A 20,352-nucleotide genomic window follows, 5' to 3' on the forward strand; every position below is an offset into this window, starting at 1 on the left:
TGTTTTCGTGGATGCATACATATAAGAACACCAAGAAAGGCATACATTCTAATAGCTTATGATAAGTTATATCAATAAATTGAATGAATAAGGGATTACGTTTTTAAAGTATACACGTTACTGAAGTGGCATACATGTATTGGACACTGGGACTGTATTTTCTTGTAACCTCTTTTCGTGTAGGTCAAGTAATAGTCTTGCTTGCATCACTCACCCAAGAAATTTACTCTACCAAAACTTACACAAATATTCATATAATACGAAGACTATGGGTTCCATTGCCACAAATATCTCAAGATATTTCGAGTTAAGCTAGGACGCCAAATAAATTCCTAATTTGATAGACAATACATGAAATCTTGATAATGTGTATCCAATAGAAATTGATCACTGACCTTAACCAAAATGTCATTAATGTAATTCACAAAATCGTAATTCGTAAATATATTTCCAAGCAATATACACAAAATCTTTCAGTCACTAACTTTGGTATCATATAGTAGCAATTTAACATACACAAACAAATATTGACGTTGGAAGTATGAACCGCCAATCTAAGAAGATTCAAGAGAAGACATTAAAGGCCTGACCGGTTCTAGCAACCTTGACGAAAACATCTTCAAGAGTTGTGTCCGCAAGTCCCCAAGCGAACACAGTAAAGTTGCTCTTGGCCTTCTCCACTGCCTGAAACACCTCTGAGATTCGCACCTCCTCCTTTGGGAGCTCAAATTTCTGAGTTCCTGCGATGTGATATATCTTCTTGGCGTTTGGGGAAACATCTTGAATCAGCTTCTCAACGTTTCCCTCGTGTTCTGAAGATGTTGTCATTGTAAACACATAAGATCCACCATACCGGCCCTTGAGCTCTTTTGGGTTGCCAATGCATTGCAAGCCTCCGTCTACGAAGATCCCTAACCGGTCACAAAGAAACTCTGCTTCTTCCATTGAGTGGGTTGTGAGGATTATGGCTGTGTTTTGCTTAGCACGCTTGATTACAGTCCACAGGTTCTTTCTCGAGGCTGGATCAAGTCCTGTGCTTGGCTCATCCATATAAACCACCTTCAAAAGGACAAGAAAAAATGAGCTCAGCTCTAAGTGTACTATTTCTAAAGGCCGTGGTTACAAATAGTAAGAGATTTGGTGTACCTTAGGACTTCCGATAAGTGAAATGGCTACGCTCAGCCGCCTTTTCATACCTCCGCTGTATTTCCCAGCAAGTTTGTCGGCAACTCCTCCGTGGAAAAGGTTTACACTCTTTAGAGACTCTTCCACAGCCTAATGAAAGGTAAATAATGAATTGAGATATAAATGTATCATCACTAAACGGACGTTTCGATAACTTTTGGAGTAATAGAGAAGAGAAATAAGATTGATAACATTACTTGTTCAAGAACAGAGCCTTTAAGATTCTTAAGTCTCCCGTAAAACAGCAGATGTTCCCTTCCTGTCAGCGTCTCCCAGAGCAAACTGATATATAGCAAACAATAAGATAACGATAAAAACAGCTACACTCTCTATACTGGAACAAGAGAAACTGCTTGAGTGTTCTTTCCTGTCGAAGAAAAAAATGAAATGAGTTTCAAGGAATTTAATTACTCGTGCTGCGGGCATACGCCCATGCTGGTGTATACTCTGTCCATATCACTGCATATATCCAAACCCTGAACAAGCCCTGTCCCTGATGTTGGTTTCAGGAGGCCAGTCATCTGGAGGAAAATACAGTATATATTACTAAGGCTGCAATATCCAATAAAGGATTTAGTCCATTTGGGTACTGACCATATTGATGAAGGAGGTTTTTCCAGCACCATTGGGCCCTAACATGCCAAAACATTCTCCTGAAGGCACAGCGAGAGATAACCCACGAACTGCCAACTTCGGCGGGTTCCCATCCCTACCAGGATACACCTTCTTCAAGTTATCACATACAATCGCGTGGCTTGTGCTCGGCTCAAGCATCAGCTGCTCGACTTTTTCTCTCTGATTTGCACCAATTTATTTTTCAGAACCAGAGCTATCAAGAACATGGAATGGATTGTGAATACTTTTGTCATACCTCCTGATTGACATCTGGTTTTTCCATTTCGACGAAGACTTTGGAGCCTTGCCTCTGCAAACTAGGCCTTCGCATAGAAGAGGATTTCTTGAAAGGGTTTTTCAAGAAGAACAAGAGATCTTTTCCTGATGAAGAAATCTTATCGACGTAGTATGCTGCAACGAGTGCGACAAACCACTCGACGATAATGATGCAAAAGATTTCATCCATTGCACTGTCACTGAAATCTTTCCACTTCATCCCATCTGCCCCTCTCAGGTTACCGCGGAAAGCAAATTGTGAGAATTCATACAGCCCACGGTATAAAGAGAAGGCAGGATACAACTCGAGGACAATAATCCAGCCTCCTGGAAAAGTATAATTGAGTTGCAATCGTTGTTTCAGTTGTGAGAAGAAACACATAAACGAGTGTATTAAATATTGCTCTTCAAGTTAAATCTTAATAACTTACTAGGAAATGATGAATCTTGAATCAGAAACTGGAGTAGAAACGAGCCCATAAGTCCAGATCCAAACACGTATATGTAAGCAGAAACTATAATTTAGACAGAAGAGAAAACCCATTAATTCCTTTAAACCCCAACATGTGCTTGAACAAATTCAAGAAGTAAGATTTTTTGTACCTGTTGATGTCTTGACCTTTGAAAATACTGAAGAAACTAAAAAGCATAGGGAGATTTGCAGATTTACATAAAGAAAATAGAAAGTGAACTGGATACTGTAGTCATTAAGCCGAAAGAAGTTGAGTCCTGCAAGGAACCAGCATCTATAGTAAGCTTAGAGAGCGGAAATTTATCTAAATTACAAAACATAATGTAAGAATTGTATTGACAGTGAGGCTTCAGTTACCTATTACTGACCCAAAAACCATCAAGATTATAACGTAAAACGTAGATATGGCGAGAAAATAGGCGTACGAAATCATCCAATATGGACCATCTCCTAGCCCATGCATTTTCATTATGATTCTTAGACGCTCCTGTTTCTCATACACCAATGAAGATAAGATCACCTGCATACAAATGGCTCTAAGTATTTGACGTTCATATCTTGTGCTGGATAGACTTCAGAGAAAGCAGAATTCTTGTCCTTTCCATGATTCATAGATCATTATACATTAGGGTGAATATATGTAGAAGAAAAGCCTAAAGATTAAAAGCAAACTTACAGGGAAGAGAAGAAGAATAACCCATGAGAAGAAAAGAGGGCCAATTAATGATGCGATGTCTAGACGAAGGCTAGTTTCTGGTTTAGGCATTTCTTTGACATATTCGAACAACATCCTTGTTCCGGGGCCTTGCAGAAACTGAAGGTAAGCATTTGACACCTGCAGTTTGGCAAAGTGTAAGCATCAGTTCAATCATGAATAGGGTCCCACTTGGAAATGAGCATATTCAAAATGCAATGATGAGGACATCTTGTGTACATTGTTGTTTTCTTACCAAATTGACTGAGCGGGAAACTCGAACCAACGTTCCAGGCCTATTTCTTGAACCATCGTTGTATGTTGAATTATACCATATGTGCACATTAAAGTTGTTCCTATCCGTGTTCAAAAGATCGTATGCTAAGGCGACAAAAACGCAGACAGGAGGAGTCAGAAATCTCGTGTGCATATTAAGCACTGTTATAGATAAATGACGGAGAAGGTGAATAACCTGCAGCAATCTCATTTGCTTTCCCCTCAGGATTTCCTTTCTGATAACCCTTGAATATCACATCATTGACCTCTATGGACTTATTTCGCCAGATATTCAATTCTTGAACACATCTCAATTCTGGTTTTGACACAACCATTAAGTTAATCCTCTTCAACGATGAATGAGGAAAATATATGGTAGAAACAAAATAGAATGTTAAACAAACTTGGAATATGTTGTATGATCGGAAACTGAATTACCTTTCTGAAACTCGAGAGGTTTTTGTCCGAATGAGAATGGCAACGTAGCGTTTGAAATGCACCGAGATCGGATATTGTAGATGGGATCATTTGAGGCAATCCCTGGATCAAGATAATTGGTGAAATCTGCCTCTCTTGCTGTACCCTGATAAAATGCGCAAGAAGCTAAGACACAGATGTACGCACTTCATAGTGGAAACAAACAGAATTCTACCAGAGAACTTACCAAGACATTGTTAGCTAAATCCTGTAAGAGATCAGAGGAGTTCACCGTTACAGAACTAGTGAGCAGATTGTCAAATAAGCCTAGAGACAACACAAAGATTAGTTCTTCAAAGAGAAAAACCACGCCTAAAGAAGAAGACAAAGGAGAGAAAAGAGGCAATACTTGTTCCAACGGAACGGTTATTCCCAGTAAAAAGTATGGTTACAGGACAAGTTCCTGTTCTTCTGCAAGATTCATCAGGCAGGCCAATGTCCGAGAGGAAACTGGTACGAACAGCACGGCTTTCAGGAGGCGGAATCTGCAACAACGGGGGCCATCGTGGAGGACTAGCGATGGAACAAAAGAATGCTTGATCTGGAGACGAAAACTCTATACCGCAAGACTCCTTCTCGCACTTGCCAGCTTCACTCGTGACAGTACATTGACAACCACAGCGATTCTCATCCGCGTTATTAACCTGTGTATCGAACAGGACTTGTATTGCCACTAGAAATAGGCAGAGCATGAAAGGGATCATGATAATCCAAAGATTGCTCCTTAGATTCCGTTTCTACACCACACACATAGACACATACATATACAGTCAAATTAGAGCTATCGAAATTACTAACATTTCATTATAGCAGAAAGTTTATTTCGATTTCAGGTTTCAAAAGACTAAGCAAAAGCGTTCGCAACCTCTTATTTGTAAGTGGATTCTCGCAATTAGCATCAATGGATGTTGAACTTGGGGATACTTACATCTAATTACACTGAAATACATAACAAATATCTGTAATTCCTTCAGAAATTCGGTCAACCAGCCAGTAATTTCATTGTAAATTTGATCCATCAAGTTCCCTAAATAGCGATTAGCTCTCCAAATCACGATTTTAATCACATAAGGCGTTTCTACGTACGTACACGAAACGAAACTCGTATACAAAATATAGTATAAATTGGGTACCGTAGAGGAAACGAAAACGCAAACCTGATAGGTTAAGTTTTTCCTAAGCAAGGCATTGGCTCGCGTCGAGAAACTGGCAGGACCAGGATCCGCCATTAATGAAGAAGACGAAGAAAAAGAAGAAGATTCGTTCTCGTTCTTCTTCTCTGTTTCTTCTATTTTACTCTTCCGCTTCGCTGAATTAATTTGTTTTTAATCTTTTGGGTTAATTTTTAAAAACCGAATCCTAATTTTTTCAACTGTTAAAAAGGAACATACCACCACCACCGCCTATTGGTCATATAGTGGCCGGAGAGAAGGAGAACAGACCACAGATCAGATACATGATTCTGAAATTACTATTATACCCTCATGCACACGCTTTATCATTATTTTTCAGTTATTTTATCCTCGAATTTGCTATTAGTTTTTAGGATTTTTATTTTGGTCAAACAAGAATAAAAAAGGTGATTTTCAACGAAATCAAGAAAGCGACCATCGTGAAATGTTCAATGTAAATTTTGCACGAAGCTGCAAAGGATTGATCCCACGACTACTAGATTCTTAAACTAGTGGAAGAGGGAGAGTTTCAATTTGTTTTCTTCGTTGAATAAAGTTTTTAATTGACATGTTATATGATTAATGTCGTCATCCCAGACGTAATCACGTGTGAAATGATTAAACTAGTCGATTTTAATGTCTCACGTACAAATGTCGGGTAATCTGTTGACAATGATATTATGTCAATTTCTTTTTAAAAATAGTAATAAAAAACAACTTTTTTCAAATTCAAACCAAATTTTACTAAGTCGTCGTTACTTGGGCAAGAAGCAATGCATGATGCGATAAAAACAAAAAAAAAAAAACTCCAAAAAAATAAACAAATATAAGAAAAGTCTATTTTAATACGAAAATTTTGTTCATCTATGAATAGAATTTCTTCGATAAGTATTTGCCAACTACTCCTTTATCTTCTTATATAGAATTGATGAGTAATTAAAATTAAGTTTGTCAGGTTACGGTTGGATTTTTTAATATTCTTTAACGAAATATATCCGGTCGATTCTGGAGTTAAACATATACTTTTTTTGTTTGTTTTAAGTTAAACAAATATCTAGCCTGCTCTGATCATGAATCCGAAACATATCAGAACTATGTTTAATCGAACATTGCGAAGAGTTGTCATTTCCAAACCTCTGCATGACCAACTTAGCACACACGAGCAAATATTGACGTTGAACAGAAAAAAAAAAGAGAAAAGATTCAAGAAAATACATTAAGGGGGTGTTATTCAATCATGGTTTTTAATAGAATTTAAATCCAACCACAATCCACTATTATTCAACTAATGATTCTAAATAATGTTTTAAAATCAAGTGTTATTGGTTCTTTTGATTGTAAATCATATTTAAAAGGTTTTAAAGTTTGGTGTTATTCAATAAAGATTTCAAATCTTTCATTAAAATCCAGTGTTATTCAAAACTAAATAATTTTTAAAATCTTTGTACATTAAGTCATTTCAAATCAATTCTAATAGAGTTTTATAAGTAAATTATTAGAATCAAAATCCAGTGTATATTGCAGAGATTTTAGAATCTAAACAAATGAATCCATCAAACTGATATCAATTTTTAAATCTAGAAGATTATAAAACATAGAAAATTCATTTCAAATTCATGATTGAACAACACCCCCTAAAATTCTGAGCACTTCTAGCAACCTTAATGAAAACATCTTCAAGAGTTGTGTCCGCAAGTCCCCAAGCAAACACTTTGAAACGGCTCTTGGCCTTCTCCACCGCTTGGAACACTTTTGAGATCCGAACTTCCTCTTTTGGGATCTCGAATATCTTTGTCCCTGCGATGTGATATATCTTCTTGGCGTTTGGACAAAAATCTTGAACCAACAGCTCCATATCTTGCTCGTGTTCTGATGCTGTTGTCATTGTAAATACATAAGATCCACCATATCTTCTCTTTAGCTCTTTTGGGTTCCCTATGCATTGTAACCTTCCATCTACGAAAATCCCTAATCGGTCACAGAGAAACTCTGCTTCTTCCATTGAATGAGTCGTGAGGATTATCGCAGTCTTTTCGCACGTTTGATGACTGTCCCATAGATTCATTCTTGAAGCTGGATCAAGTCCTGTGCTTGGCTCATCCATATAAACCACCTTTTTAAACGAATGACCAAATGAAATAAAGGATTTGTCAGAGCTTGGAACACTTAAACTTGTATAGCTCTTTACTATTTCGAAAGCCAATGATGCATACCTTAGGATTCCCGATAAGTGATATGGCTACACTTAGTCGTCTTTTCATACCTCCGCTGTATTTCCCAGCAGGTTTATCACCAACTCCTCCATTGAAAAGGTTGACATTCTTAAGAGACTCCTCTACTACCTAATATGCATAAAATGGATCATCCATAAACTGATATACTTCTAGAGTTACACAGAAGGGAAGTAAGACTGATATAACATACTTTTTTGAGATTAGAGCCTTTAAGATTTTTAAGTCTTCCATAAAAAAGCAGATGTTCTCTACCGGTCAGTGTCTCCCAGAGCAAACTGGTAGACATCAGAAACTTATATCAGTTCTAAAATAACATATAAAAAATGTACCAATCTATGTATTGGGAGTTAGTTTTGAGTTGTGTAGACTTCGCAAAATAAAATGTTTTCAAGAATTTGAATAATTACTCGTGTTGTGGGCATACACCCATGCTAGTGTACACTTTGTTCATATTCTTGGATATGTCCAAACCTTTAACAAACGCTGCGCCTGATATTGGTTTCACAAGTCCAGTCATCTAAAAGAAAAAGTACAATACAACTTTTATTATATATAGACAGTTTTTAAATCAGAAGGCAAGTTCAGTTGGGGACTAACCGTGTTGATGAAAGAGGTCTTTCCGGCACCATTGGGCCCTAACATTCCAAAGCATTTTCTTGAAGCCACTGCAAGAAACAACCCTCGAACTGCCATTTTTGGCGGGTTCCCATCCCTTCTTGGATACACTTTCTTGAGGTTGTCACATACAATCGCATGGCTTGTGCTCGACTCAAGCATCAATTGCTTAACTTTTTCTCTCTAATTGGATTAAATTTTCCATTGATCAAAACAGCTAGAAAATGCCAACATATTGTGAATAATCATATTGTTGTCATACCTCTTGAGCGACATCTATTTTCTCCATTTCCACGGTAACTTCAGAGCTCTGCCTTTGCAATCTAGGATTTTTTGGAGAAAGAGATTTCTTGAAAGGGTTTCTCAAGAATATAAAAACGTCTTTGGCGGATAAAGAAACTCGATCAATATAGCATGCTGCGATGAGTGTCAGAAACCATTCAAAGATTATGATGTAGAAAACTTCATATTCTGCACTATCACTGAAGTCTTTCCACTTCATCCCATCCCTCCCACTCCCATTTCTCTGAAAAGCGTATAGGGAGAATTCATTCAACCCGCGGTATAAAGAGAACCCGGATACAACTCCATGATAAAAATCCAGCCTCCTTGAGAAAGTAATGATTATATTTTAAGAATTAGTAGTTAGTTTTTAAGACTATGATTTCTTAAGGTTGTTCTTAACAGCGTACTTGGAAACGATAAATCTTCTATCAGAAACTGGAAGAGAAATGCGCCCAAGAGCCCGGATCCAAAGACGTGTATGTAAGCAACAACTACAATTCGATTATAAAACAAGACAGTGTTTCTTTTAATTAACACAAACATGTTCCTGAGCAAATTTGGAAACAAAAATGTGACTTAGTAGTACCTGATGCTGTCTCAACTTTTGAAAATGCTGAGGAAACTAGAAAGGCAATGGAGACTTGCAGATTTATGTAGAGAAAATAGAAAATGAATTGGAAGCTGTAGTCATTGAACCGGAGGAACTTCAGTCCTGCAAGAAACTATATAGCTCTGAAATATTGTTCTCTATATATAAGAAAATAATGGCATAAGATATGACAAAAGATAGAAATACCTATTGCTGACCCAAATATCATCAAGCTTATAATATACAATGTCGATATGACGAGAAAATATGCGTAGGAAATCATCCAATACGGATCATCTCCTAGGCCGTGCATTTTCATTATGATTCTTAGACGCTGCTGCTTCTCATACACCAATGAGTTCAAGATCACCTGCATACGAATTCATGCATGTAACGTTTTAAATCCCATGAGGCCATGACATGCATGTTAATTAATTTGTGCTTTCATAATCACTTTATTTTCGTTAGTGTAGGAAAACCTTTAAGCCAAGGAGAATGTTTCAAACAAAAGGGAAAAGGAGAAGACGTGGATCAATGAAACGGAAAGTTTGATAGTTTTTAAAATTGCAACCACATTCAACATCTAAGCTAGCTCTAAATTCTAACAAGGCTCTATTTCTGAGATTTAGAGATCAATCATATATTGAGATGAATAAGTATTTGTAAGTCTCTTGAAAACAAACTTACAGGGAATAGAAGAAGAATAGCCCAAGTGAAGAAAATGGGGCCAATGAGAGACGCCACATCCAGGTGAAGGCTAGTTTCTTGTTTAGGCATTTCTTTCACAAAATCAAATAACATCTTCGTCCCTGGGCCTCGCAAAAGCTGAATAAGCATTCGAAACCTGAATTTTTTTTTGCAAAATCTAAGAATGGGTTTGATCAAGAGACTAGTACTAGTTATAAGAAAGGTGATACATCACTTAGTTTCTTACTAAATTGACTGAGCGAGGAACTCGGACAAACTTTACACGCCTATCTTGTAAATCGATCTTGTATGTAGAGTTATACCAGATGGTCACATTGAAGTTGTTTTCATCGGTGTCCAAGAGATCATATGCTAATAAAAGAAGCAACCAAAACAGTAAGAAAAGTGCAGGTAAACACACGAAAAGATGACAGAGAAATGGAATAACCTGCAACGACCTCATTGGTGATCCCCTCGTGGTTTCCTTGCCGATAGCCCTTGAAGATCTCGTCGTTGACCTCCATTGAGTTATTTCGCCATTGATTCAATCCTTGAACACATCTCACCTCTGCTTTGACACATCACAGCAAAAATGTTTAATTTGTCATTAGCTTTGAGTGAAGAGGCAAGGAACATCCTCTTTCACAAACTAACTTGCAAGAAATGCAATCACATTAGATTTAAAAACTTTTAATAAAAATATATGTTTTATTTATTTAATATTTCATTGAAAAAAACACACACACTTTTAGGCTGAAGCCCATAATCCAGACCCAAAACCACGACATATGTAATATTAGTTTCGTCCTAAGATCCACTCGAACCAAAGCCTAAAATCTCTAGCAGTTGAGCTATTGGCTCTTGATAATGAAACACATATAAAATCAATATAGATAAACATTAAAGTTGATGTTGTGGAATTCCATAGAAAAAAGTGCACAAAAATTTCATTGCTTGTGCTGCCTGCAAATTCAATAAGAGAAAAAAGTGCACAGAAAACTCTCCTTGCTCCTTATTTTCCACAAGATCGCCAAAAGCAGTTTCTAAACGCTCATATACTGTTTGGATTAAGCAACTTCACAAAGATGTTCAAAAGAATCCAAGAATCTCAATGCGACATGCTATGCAAAACCTTATCCTCCACGTAATGCTCATACTCTAGATCCATTTGGTGGGGTTTACAAGATCATGTGTGATCTTAAGCGCAAGATCGCATATTTTCAGGCTGAGATTAACTCAGTTCATCAGCAACTCGCTATGTATCGTTCTCTAGCTCACCCGCAGCAAATGCAAATGCAAAGGCAAAGGCAAGATCGTTCCTTTGGCTGATATTCTTATGGAGATCTATTGGAACAAGGAGAAGAATACGTTAATGCTGATGGTTATGACCAACAAAACCTTCAGCAACATCAAGAAATGATGCAGCAACAGAGTTACGAGATGTTTTTGGAGACGCCTGAACAAACCAGCAAGATAAAGCTTGGGAAGGAAGGAATCTCAGATCTGGAACAAAACAATCTCTTGAGCCAGTACTCATCATGCTGTCGCAGGTCATTTAAGTCTTTTCGTTTTTTAGTCTTATGTGTTTTTATAGTTCAGGGCCTCAGGCTCAGGTTTAGGCTTTCTTGATTACTTGCTAACTTTGCTATAGTTTCTCAGAATGTTCAGAGGTAACAAAGCATTAATGCATCGTCCTCGTAAGAGCTACGACCACTGAGTGTATATAGCTGTACAAGCAATACTTGTTTGTGTTCACAAATTTGATTTTTGCGTTTATTTATTACGATATGTACATATATCATTGTACATATTCGGTTTCTATATTCTGTAATCTTCGTATATATGTTGTATCTAGTTTAGGAAAGAAACCCTTGTATAAAGTATCGGTCTTGGACCAAAGAATAAATACAGAAAACCATTCTACAACTTCTGTTTCTGACATGGTATCAGAGCAATAGGGTTTTTTTTGACATGGTATCAGAGCAATAGGGTTTTTCTTTTCTTTACGGCGGCTGGTTTATTCTCTCGCTTACTTGTTTCGTTTCTTACACAGAATATCATCATCCTTCTTTGATTTCTGTGGAAGATTCTCTTGGAAACTATGGGTGACAAATCAGCTAATTCGAAGTCTACGACTAGTGGGGAGAACAATACTTCTCAAACTGATTCTGCGAAGGAAAACAGTGTTGTCCAAAGGCGCACTATTTCTCCTTATGATCTGACCTCAAGTGACAACCCAGGGAGTCTCATCTCTCAACCGTTGTTGCGAGGTCCGAACTACGACGAATGGGCATCAAGTCTTCGTCTGGCGTTGAAGGCACGCAAGAATTTTGGATTTGTGGATGGATCTATTCCACAACCGGGTCCGGAATCAGGAGATCTTGAAGATTGGTGGACCAACAATGCCTTGGTGGTATCTTGGATCAAACTAACGATTGATCCAGCTGTGCGTTCTAACCTCTCGCACCGTGACGTAGCCAGCGACTTATGGGACCATATTCAAAAACGGTTCTCTATCAAGAATGGATCCAAAATTAAGAGGATCAAAACAGAGATTGCTACGGCGAGGCAGAGGGGTCAGTCTATTGAAGCATATTTTGGCTATCTCAACAAACTGTGGATGACTTTGACAGATTATCGTCCACCGAAGAAGTGCCAGTGTGGATCGTGTAAGTGCAGCCTGAATCTCGAACTTGAAAAAGAAAGAGATGAGGATCGTGTACACGAACTGTTACGTGGCGTTGATGAAGTATATGTTCCAACTCGATCAGCACTACTTTCGCGGGTGTCGTTTCCTTCCCTAGACGATGTGTACAATGTCTTGACACAGGAGGAAGATTCACGGATGGGCTCCCACTCAACAATGGAACAAACGGAGGGTTTGAGTTTTGCGGTGCAGTCACAGCAGTCGCGACGTGTTGTTCGAGATGATCGTGACAAGAATGCTCTCTGCTCGAGTTGCGGTCGTACAGGCCATCTTGCAGAGCAGTGTTTTCGACAGATTGGGTATCCTCCTTGGTGGGGAGATCGACCCTGGGAACAGTGACTCAAGGCAACACCACGGTGACTCCCAAGAGCCGTGGGAAAGAAGTTGCACTTGCGAATGCAATGGGAGCAGGTCCTTTTGGATCATCTGGTGCTAGCTCCTCTGGACTCTCTGACGTGGATCGAACTGGTTTTAGCGGCCTAAATGAAAACCAGTGGAGGACTCTTGTTAAGATGCTTGATGAACGCAAAACTTCATCATCTGCTCGCTTAACAGGTACGTTTTTTTCCGAATCCTGGATTATTGATACAGGAGCTACGAATCATATGACGGGATCTAGTGATTATTTGACTGATATTCGGTATATGGCTCCGGTGAATATTAAGCTTCCTGATGGGAGGTTTACTGTGGCAGTTCAGAGAGGTTTAGTTAAATTGGGAAATCAGATCAGTTTGCAGAACGTGTTTTTAGTAGAAGGATTGCATTGTCATTTGATCTCAGTCTCGCAGTTGACACGAGATAGTAGATGTCTGTTTCAGATTACTGATGTGCTTTGCATAATCCAGGACCGCATCACGAGAACCCTGATTGGAGCGGGTAAGCAGCTGAATGGTCTTTACTTCTTTAGAAGCTTGGAGGTTGCAGCGACGATGTCTGGGTGCACGGATCGTTTATCTCGAGACGTATGGCATCGACGAATGGGTCACCCAGCTTCTAGAGTAGTAGGAAAATTACCTATCTCTGGTTTTTCTAGTTTTGGTGTTTTAGATAATAAAGCGTGCGATGTCTGTATCCGCGCCAAGCAAACCCGTGATGTTTTTCCTACAAGTTTGAATAAAACTACTGCTGCTTTTGAATTGATCCACTGTGACTTATGGGGGCCCTACCGAACACCAACTCTTTGTGGAGCTCAGTATTTCTTGACCATTTTAGATGATTATACGAGAGCTCTTTGGTTATATCTGCTGCCAAATAAACAAATTGCTCCCACCAAAATCAAGCAATTTTTTGCTCTTATTGAGCGACAATTTCAGACCAAGATACGAACTTTTAGAAGTGACAATGGCAGTGAGTTTATCTGCTTGACTGATTTTTTTCGTGACAATGGAGTTATTCACGAAACCTCGTGTGTGGGGACTCCACAACAGAACAGAAGAGTGCAGCGCAAGCATCGGCATATTTTGAATATTGCTCGTGCTTTGCGTTTTGAAGCGAATCTCCCGATCGAATTTTGGGGTGATTGCGTGTTAGCTGCGGGATATTTGATAAACCGAACACCGACTGATGTATTAAAAGGCAAGACGCCTTTTGAGATGTTGTATTCACGACCACCTCCTCTCCAACACCTGCGAGTTATTGGGGGCCTGTGTTATTCCCATAATCAGAGACATGGAGGTGATAAATTTGCAAGCAGAAGTACGAAATGCATTTTGCTTGGCTACCCGTTCGGCAAGAAGGGATGGCGCTTGTATGATCTAGACTCAGGAACAGTTTTTGTGTCCCGTGATGTGATTTTTGTTGAAGAGGAGTTTCCATTTCGGAAGAATGCAGAGATCACGCATGAGATTGATGAGTTTGGGTTTGATGGTTCTCCGGATATACACGATGGTAGTGACGAAGCAGAAAACTCATCTCCTGGTGTGACTGTGGCACCGTTACTGACTCCACCACATCACAATGACGACGTGGTGCTCTCTGAAGATTCCCCAGAAAATCGACTTGAACATGATGAAGAGTCATCTGATTTGAAGACTTTGTCATCTGATTCTGATACGACTGAACCTATCACCGTTTTGTCCGAACAGCTTGTGTCTCCCAACACAGAGGCACCTGTAGAGATATTGATTGATGAACCCCTTGGACGAGGATTCCGACAGAAGATTAAATCGACGAGATTGAAGGATTTTGTGGCTAATACTATACACAATACATCGTGTTATCCACTTGAAGATTTTTTTACTTGTGATCGATTCTCAGATCAACATCGTCATTTCTTAGCTGCGATCACAGCGACTACGGTTCCGCAACATTACTCTCAGGCTATGGATGATCCGAATTTTCAATTAGCTATGAAACATGAGATTGTTGCTCTGGAGGATAACAACACATTTACCAACGAAGATTTACCTCCGGGAAAGAAAGCCCTTGAATGTAAATGGGTGTACTGTATTAAGTACAAGTCTGATGGCTCTATTGAACGATATAAGGCTCGTTTGGTGGTGTTTGGAAATCATCAAATTGAAGGTGAGGACTTTGGTGAAACGTTCGCACCAGTTGCAAAGATGACTACCGTCCGTTGTTTTCTTCAAATAGCTGTTTCTCGAGATTGGGAGGTGCACCAGATGGATGTGCATAATGCATTCTTGCATGGGGATCTTGAGGAGGAGGTCTACATGCGATTGCCACCGGGATTTTGTACTGATGATAAAAACAAGGTTTGTCGGTTACGCAAATCATTATATAGCCTTCGACAGGCTCCTCGCTGCTGGTTTGCGAAACTTGCGACTGCGTTGGATGAATACGGTTTTGTTCAGACAGTTCCGGATTACTCCTTGTTTGTCTTTGACAAAGATGGCGTGCAGCTTCAAGTGTTGGTATACGTCGATGATTTGATTATTTCTGGCAACTCATCGAAGGTTATCTCAGATTTTAAGACTTATTTGAGTGATTGTTTTCATATGAAAGATCTGGGATTGCTTAAATATTTTCTGGGCATTGAGGTTGCAAGGAATGAGACTAGTATGTATCTGTGTCAACGGAAATATACCCTGGATATTTTGACGGAGACGGGTCTTTTTGGAGCTAAACCAGTTATGTTTCTGATGGATCAGAATCATAAGCTCGCTTTAGCTAAAGGTGACATCATATCGGATCCCTCCAGGTACCGTCGCTTGGTGGGAAGGCTGATTTATCTGGGAGTTACAAGGCCTGAATTGTCTTACGCAATCCATATTCTAAGTCAATTTATGAGTGAGCCGAAGCAAGCTCATTGGGATGCAGCCATACGAGTGGTGAGATATCTTAAATGGCAACCTGGGCAGGGAATTCTTCTGCGTTCGGGACAGCCACTGATTCTCAAAGCTTGGTGCGACTCTGATTGGGCTGGCTGCCCACTTACCCGACGATCATTGACAGCATGGTTTATACAGCTTGGTGACTCTCCTGTTTCTTGGAAAACAAGGAAACAAAAGACGGTTTCACGATCTTCGACGGAGGCTGAATATCGATCAATGTCTGATACAGTTCAGGAAATTTTGTGGTTGAAACAACTTCTTGAGGCATTTGGAGTTCAGTTTGCAGCTCCTATTCGACTTTATTGTGATAGTCAACCAGCTATTCATCTTAGTGCAAATCCGGTATTTCACGAAAGGATGAAGCACATCGAGTCGGATTGCCATTTTGTTCGAGATGAGATAGTTGCGGGAACGATTTGCACTGAACATGTTTCGACCAAAGAGCAATTAGCAGACATATTTACGAAGGCACTTGGGAAGAAGGAGTTCACAGAGTTTCTTCTCAAGTTGGGAGTTCGAAATCTACACTCTCCAACTTGAGGGGGGTATTACGATATGTACATATATCATTGTACATATTCGGTTTCTATATTCTGTAATCTTCCTATATTCTGTAATCTTCGTATATATGTTGTATCTAGTTTAGGAAAGAAACCCTTGTATAAAGTATCGGTCTTGGACCAAAGAATGAATACAAAAAACCATTCTACAACTTCTGTTTTCTGACATTATTAGGATTAGATTAACGAAATGATCGTTTGTAAATATAATTTAACGTTAGTTTGAGAAATTGTCACCAGTGTGTGTATCTGAAAACAAAACCAGGTCACGGAAGAAATGCAGGATATTATTTAATCAGAAATCATAATTAACTTTTCACGCAACCAAACACTGCCAATTGCCCAAAATAGGATTACACAGTTCATTAGACAATCATATATTTCAATGAATCGAATATCAAAATAACCAGACAGAGACAGAGAGAGAGATATTATCCAACGCAATTCCACAACAGAGAGATAAACTACGGTTATAACTTATAAGCTATATAAAATTAGTGTAGTTAAAGACTAAAATTACTATAACCACAGAAAAAATTAATGTAGTGTACAGTTAACTATTATTATCTATATGAGTAGATGAATTGTTTATTTATATATTACTATTATTTTCTTACCTTTATGAAACTCGAGAGGTGATTGTTGGAATGAGAATGAGAATGTAGTGGGTGGAGTGCACCGAGGTTGGATGTTGAAGATGGGAAGATCTGATTGAATCCCTGGATCAAGATAATTGGTGTCTACTGCCTCTGATGTTGTGCCCTGATAACATTCATGATACTTCGCTAGCTCGAAAAAAAATCTAAAAGATAAGGGAGTAGTTTTAAATGGAAACAACAAATGAAATTCAAAAACTTGCCACAGCATTATAAGCGAGATCACGCAAGAAAATGTCAGATGAGTTCACCGCGAAAGAATTAGGCAGCAGATTCCGAGATAGTGCTAGAAAAAGTGAAGATTACTTAATTTAGAGAGGAACCAAAACAATAGTATAGAATATACATAACTAAAAAGAAGGTTTTGAAATTAAGAGGCATATATACATACTTGCACCAAGGGAATGGTTATTCCCAGTAACAAATATAGTTACATGACAAGATCCTGTTCTTCGTCTGCACGAGTCACTATCAACAGAAGGTGGAATATGTAACAAAGGAGGCAATGGTGGAGGGTTTGGGAAAGCACAAAAGATGGCTTGGTTTGGAGTTGAATATTCTAAACCGCAACTCTTTCTTTCGCATTTACCGTCGTCATTTCTTTTGTCGTCAATGCATTTGCAACCACATAGATTATCAGAAGAGTTATTGACCTGTGTTTTGAACAGAGTTTGAATTCCCAATAGAACCACGCAGAGGTACAAGGGGATCACAATGAGCCGAACATTGCTCCATATGTTCCGTTTCTACACCAATCGATTCATTAGTATCAAGATATGTATATAACTATATAACACATGTATATATTGTTGCGCCAAACCTGATAGGTTAAGTTCTTTCTGAACAAGGCATTGGCACGAGTCAAGAAACTTGCGGGAACAGGATTCGGCGCCATTGATGATCGACGAAGCTTCTTATAAGTTAATCTTGATTCTCTTTTATCATACGACAAACTAACTTTTATTTCATCTTGCGAATTTTTACGACAAGATTTATGTCAACTTGCTAGATTCATACGACAAGCTAGGTAGTTTTATTTACACTTGCGAATTTTTTAAGTGGTTTAGGCCGTTAAAAGTTAGTCTTAATAATTTATTACTATTAACTTCAACGAACGAAAGAGCTTCAATTATTTGCAACAAGTTGCCAAGAAAGAAGTGATGTTATAAGACACGGACCAATAAATTGTTCAGCTGCATGTGTGAAAAAAATGAGAACATAATGAAAGATTATGGGAAAGCGTTGATTATGGTTGGGGCTGATAAAACAATAAATACCTCACGAATCTCAAAGATAATTAAAGTCGGGTGGATTTCGTTAGAACAACGTCGATCATTAACCTTAAGTGCCACAAGCCAAAACAGTGCTTTGACTTGAGAAATACGCTATCGTGACTTAAAGATGCATGGGGTCTTGACGATCTATATTCCCATGGGAACTATCATATAGCACCAGATCCACACGGAACTATGACCTCGTTTTAGACGTTCATAAGAGGAAAGTTATAGATTTAAATCCCCATGTAATAATAGTTCAAAATCTACTTCCCCAGATGTGTTAGTTTTTACGGTTTCTGCCGGTTTGCGATGTAAACCCGAGAGTTAAACCATCAATCGCTGAAACCAAACAAAAAAAAACCGACTCGAACTAAAAAAACCCGATTCGAACCCGACCCATATGACAGCATTTTATTCCCACTTTGGTCCCAAAATCCCCAAATCGAAAAAATTCAGTAAGAACCCTAAATTCGATTCTGGAAAATCGATTGTTGTAATCAGTAATTTCTGAAATCAAGGGTAAGAATAGTGTTATGGGTTCATATTTGAGTGTTAATTGTAGTCTTTTTCTTATGTCTCCCTCATCATCGTCATCACTTTCTGGAAGTTGTCGTGGAAAATTGAAGGCTCGTCCTCAAATTCCTCCACCATTTTCTCGATTTCAGTTGCATCTCTGTCCACTTCTTCTTCATCGAAATCATCTTCGCCAAGCGCACGACGAATGACTAAGGCCATCGAAATCGTCGTCTACCTCTTCCTTCAGCTTTGATTTCGAATTCGATTTCTAGGGTTTAGGATTTGAGAATTTTGAATTTGAGGATTTTGTTGGGTTTTGGTTTATTAGTTGGGTTTTAGTTTATTAGTTGTAATCGGGTCATAATCCGGGTCATGATTGGTTTAACAACGCTAATACATGGTTTAGCTTTGTTTCCGATATAGTAATCCAACTAAAACCGAACCCTTTTATTCTTGTATTTGTTCATATATATGCTTACTACTTCACAAGTCCATTCTATGGGACAACTGATTCAAAAACTTATTATAGTTCTTTTTTTTTTGACAAAGGGTTTTAAAATTAAATGCAGGAAAATAAAGGCTACATAGATATGACTTTAGGGAAAATCGCATTTTAAACTTCCATGGACCAAAAAAGTAGCACTTTAAACCTCGGAGGATTTTCACTAGCATAATAAACCTCCAATCTAATTTCTCTAACACTATAAACCTTCAAACTTTGGAAATTTTTTTGCACCGCCGAAAAACTTGACGGAACAGTAACGGGCCGTGACAAAACAGTTAACTCCGGTAACTTGTTTTAAAACGTGCCTAAATTTTAATTAGTTTGTAAATCAATTTCAAATTTTAATAATTAATAAAAAAGGATAAAAACGAAACAAGAAAAATGTTGCGACATTAGCTATCTGAAAAAACCCCAAATCAAAAAAAAATCCCAAATCAATTTTGGGGATCTAGGGTTCATGAGAGTAAAATCCAGAAAGGAGAAATTAACAAGAGGCGCAGATTACAACTAATTTGAAGATTCAAGAGAGGCGAAATCGGACATGGCAGAATAGAAAGGCGAAATCCTTACCCCATTTCGAGTTGATAGCATCCGATTCTTCCTTCAATCTCTTTCTTCTTCTTACTTTCAGTTTTCTGGGTTTAATATGTTCGAACTCTAATTTTTAAATTAGGGATTTTGACTTCACAAATTGAATTGGGGATTTTGACTCCCATTTATTTTGTCCCAACATTTTTCTTGTTTTATTTTTATCCTTTTTATTAATTATTAAAATTTAAAATTGATTTACAAACTAATTAAATTTAGGCACGTTTTAAAACAGGTTACCGGAGTTAACTGTTCCTTCACGGCCCGTTACTGTTTCGTCAGGTTTTTTAACAGCGCAAAAAAATTTCCAAGTTTTAAGGTTTATAGTGTTAGATAAATTAGATTTAAGGTTTATTATGCTAGTGAAAATCCTCTGAGGTTTAAAATGCTATCATTTTGGTCCATCGAAGTTTAAAATGCGATTTTCCCTATGATTTTGGGTCAAATAGTTTTTGAAAGTTATAAAAAGAGGAGATCATACATATAATTAAGTAGAATCTAGAGAAAATAGAGTTGCGATAAACTATGGTTGATTAATTATAGTGTAAACATCTTAAATGGAAAAATACATAATTTAGTTTGGATTTCGGATCATAGTTGTCTACTGTTAGATTTCTTTCATTTAAAAATTGGGTAGAGGAATCAAACAAAAATGCTTAGGCACAATGCCTAT

At 38.1% G+C, this 20,352-nt stretch overlaps 3 protein-coding genes across 3 annotated transcripts; all 3 read right to left on the bottom strand.

Moving 5' to 3' along the window:
- Positions 1-564: 564 nt before the first annotated feature.
- LOC18020966 (ABC transporter A family member 7) lies at positions 565-5,505 on the bottom strand. The gene is made up of 16 exons (XM_006404278.2): positions 5,153-5,505; positions 4,345-4,732; positions 4,183-4,262; positions 3,957-4,101; positions 3,715-3,834; positions 3,499-3,623; positions 3,225-3,383; positions 2,906-3,068; positions 2,680-2,805; positions 2,508-2,591; positions 2,057-2,403; positions 1,780-1,980; positions 1,597-1,706; positions 1,383-1,467; positions 1,147-1,275; positions 565-1,059 (listed from the first exon to the last, which is right to left on the bottom strand). Exons 1-16 carry the CDS (start codon positions 5,222-5,224, stop codon positions 565-567), a joined length of 2,829 nt encoding a protein of 942 aa, XP_006404341.1. The 5' UTR covers positions 5,225-5,505.
- A 1,265-nt stretch (positions 5,506-6,770) lies between these two features.
- On the bottom strand, positions 6,771-7,687 carry LOC112087836 (ABC transporter A family member 3-like). Its single transcript, XM_024157859.1, has 3 exons — positions 7,592-7,687; positions 7,381-7,509; positions 6,771-7,280 (listed from the first exon to the last, which is right to left on the bottom strand). Exons 1-3 carry the CDS (start codon positions 7,685-7,687, stop codon positions 6,771-6,773), a joined length of 735 nt encoding a protein of 244 aa, XP_024013627.1.
- Positions 7,688-7,804: 117 nt separating this feature from the next.
- On the bottom strand, positions 7,805-17,688 carry LOC18020967 (ABC transporter A family member 6). Its single transcript, XM_024157654.1, is given in 15 exon segments — positions 7,805-7,918; positions 7,999-8,199; positions 8,279-8,592; positions 8,595-8,624; positions 8,709-8,792; positions 8,888-9,013; positions 9,098-9,260; positions 9,578-9,719; positions 9,721-9,734; positions 9,825-9,949; positions 10,026-10,145; positions 16,755-16,899; positions 16,997-17,079; positions 17,185-17,539; positions 17,614-17,688. Coding segments are annotated over 15 exon segments (2,091 nt in total).
- Positions 17,689-20,352: the final 2,664 nt, after the last annotated feature.

The sequence above is a fragment of the Eutrema salsugineum genome, unplaced genomic scaffold (genome assembly GCF_000478725.1).
Source record: "Eutrema salsugineum unplaced genomic scaffold, Eutsalg1_0 scaffold_16, whole genome shotgun sequence".
Classification (NCBI taxonomy): Eukaryota; Viridiplantae; Streptophyta; class Magnoliopsida; order Brassicales; family Brassicaceae; genus Eutrema; species Eutrema salsugineum.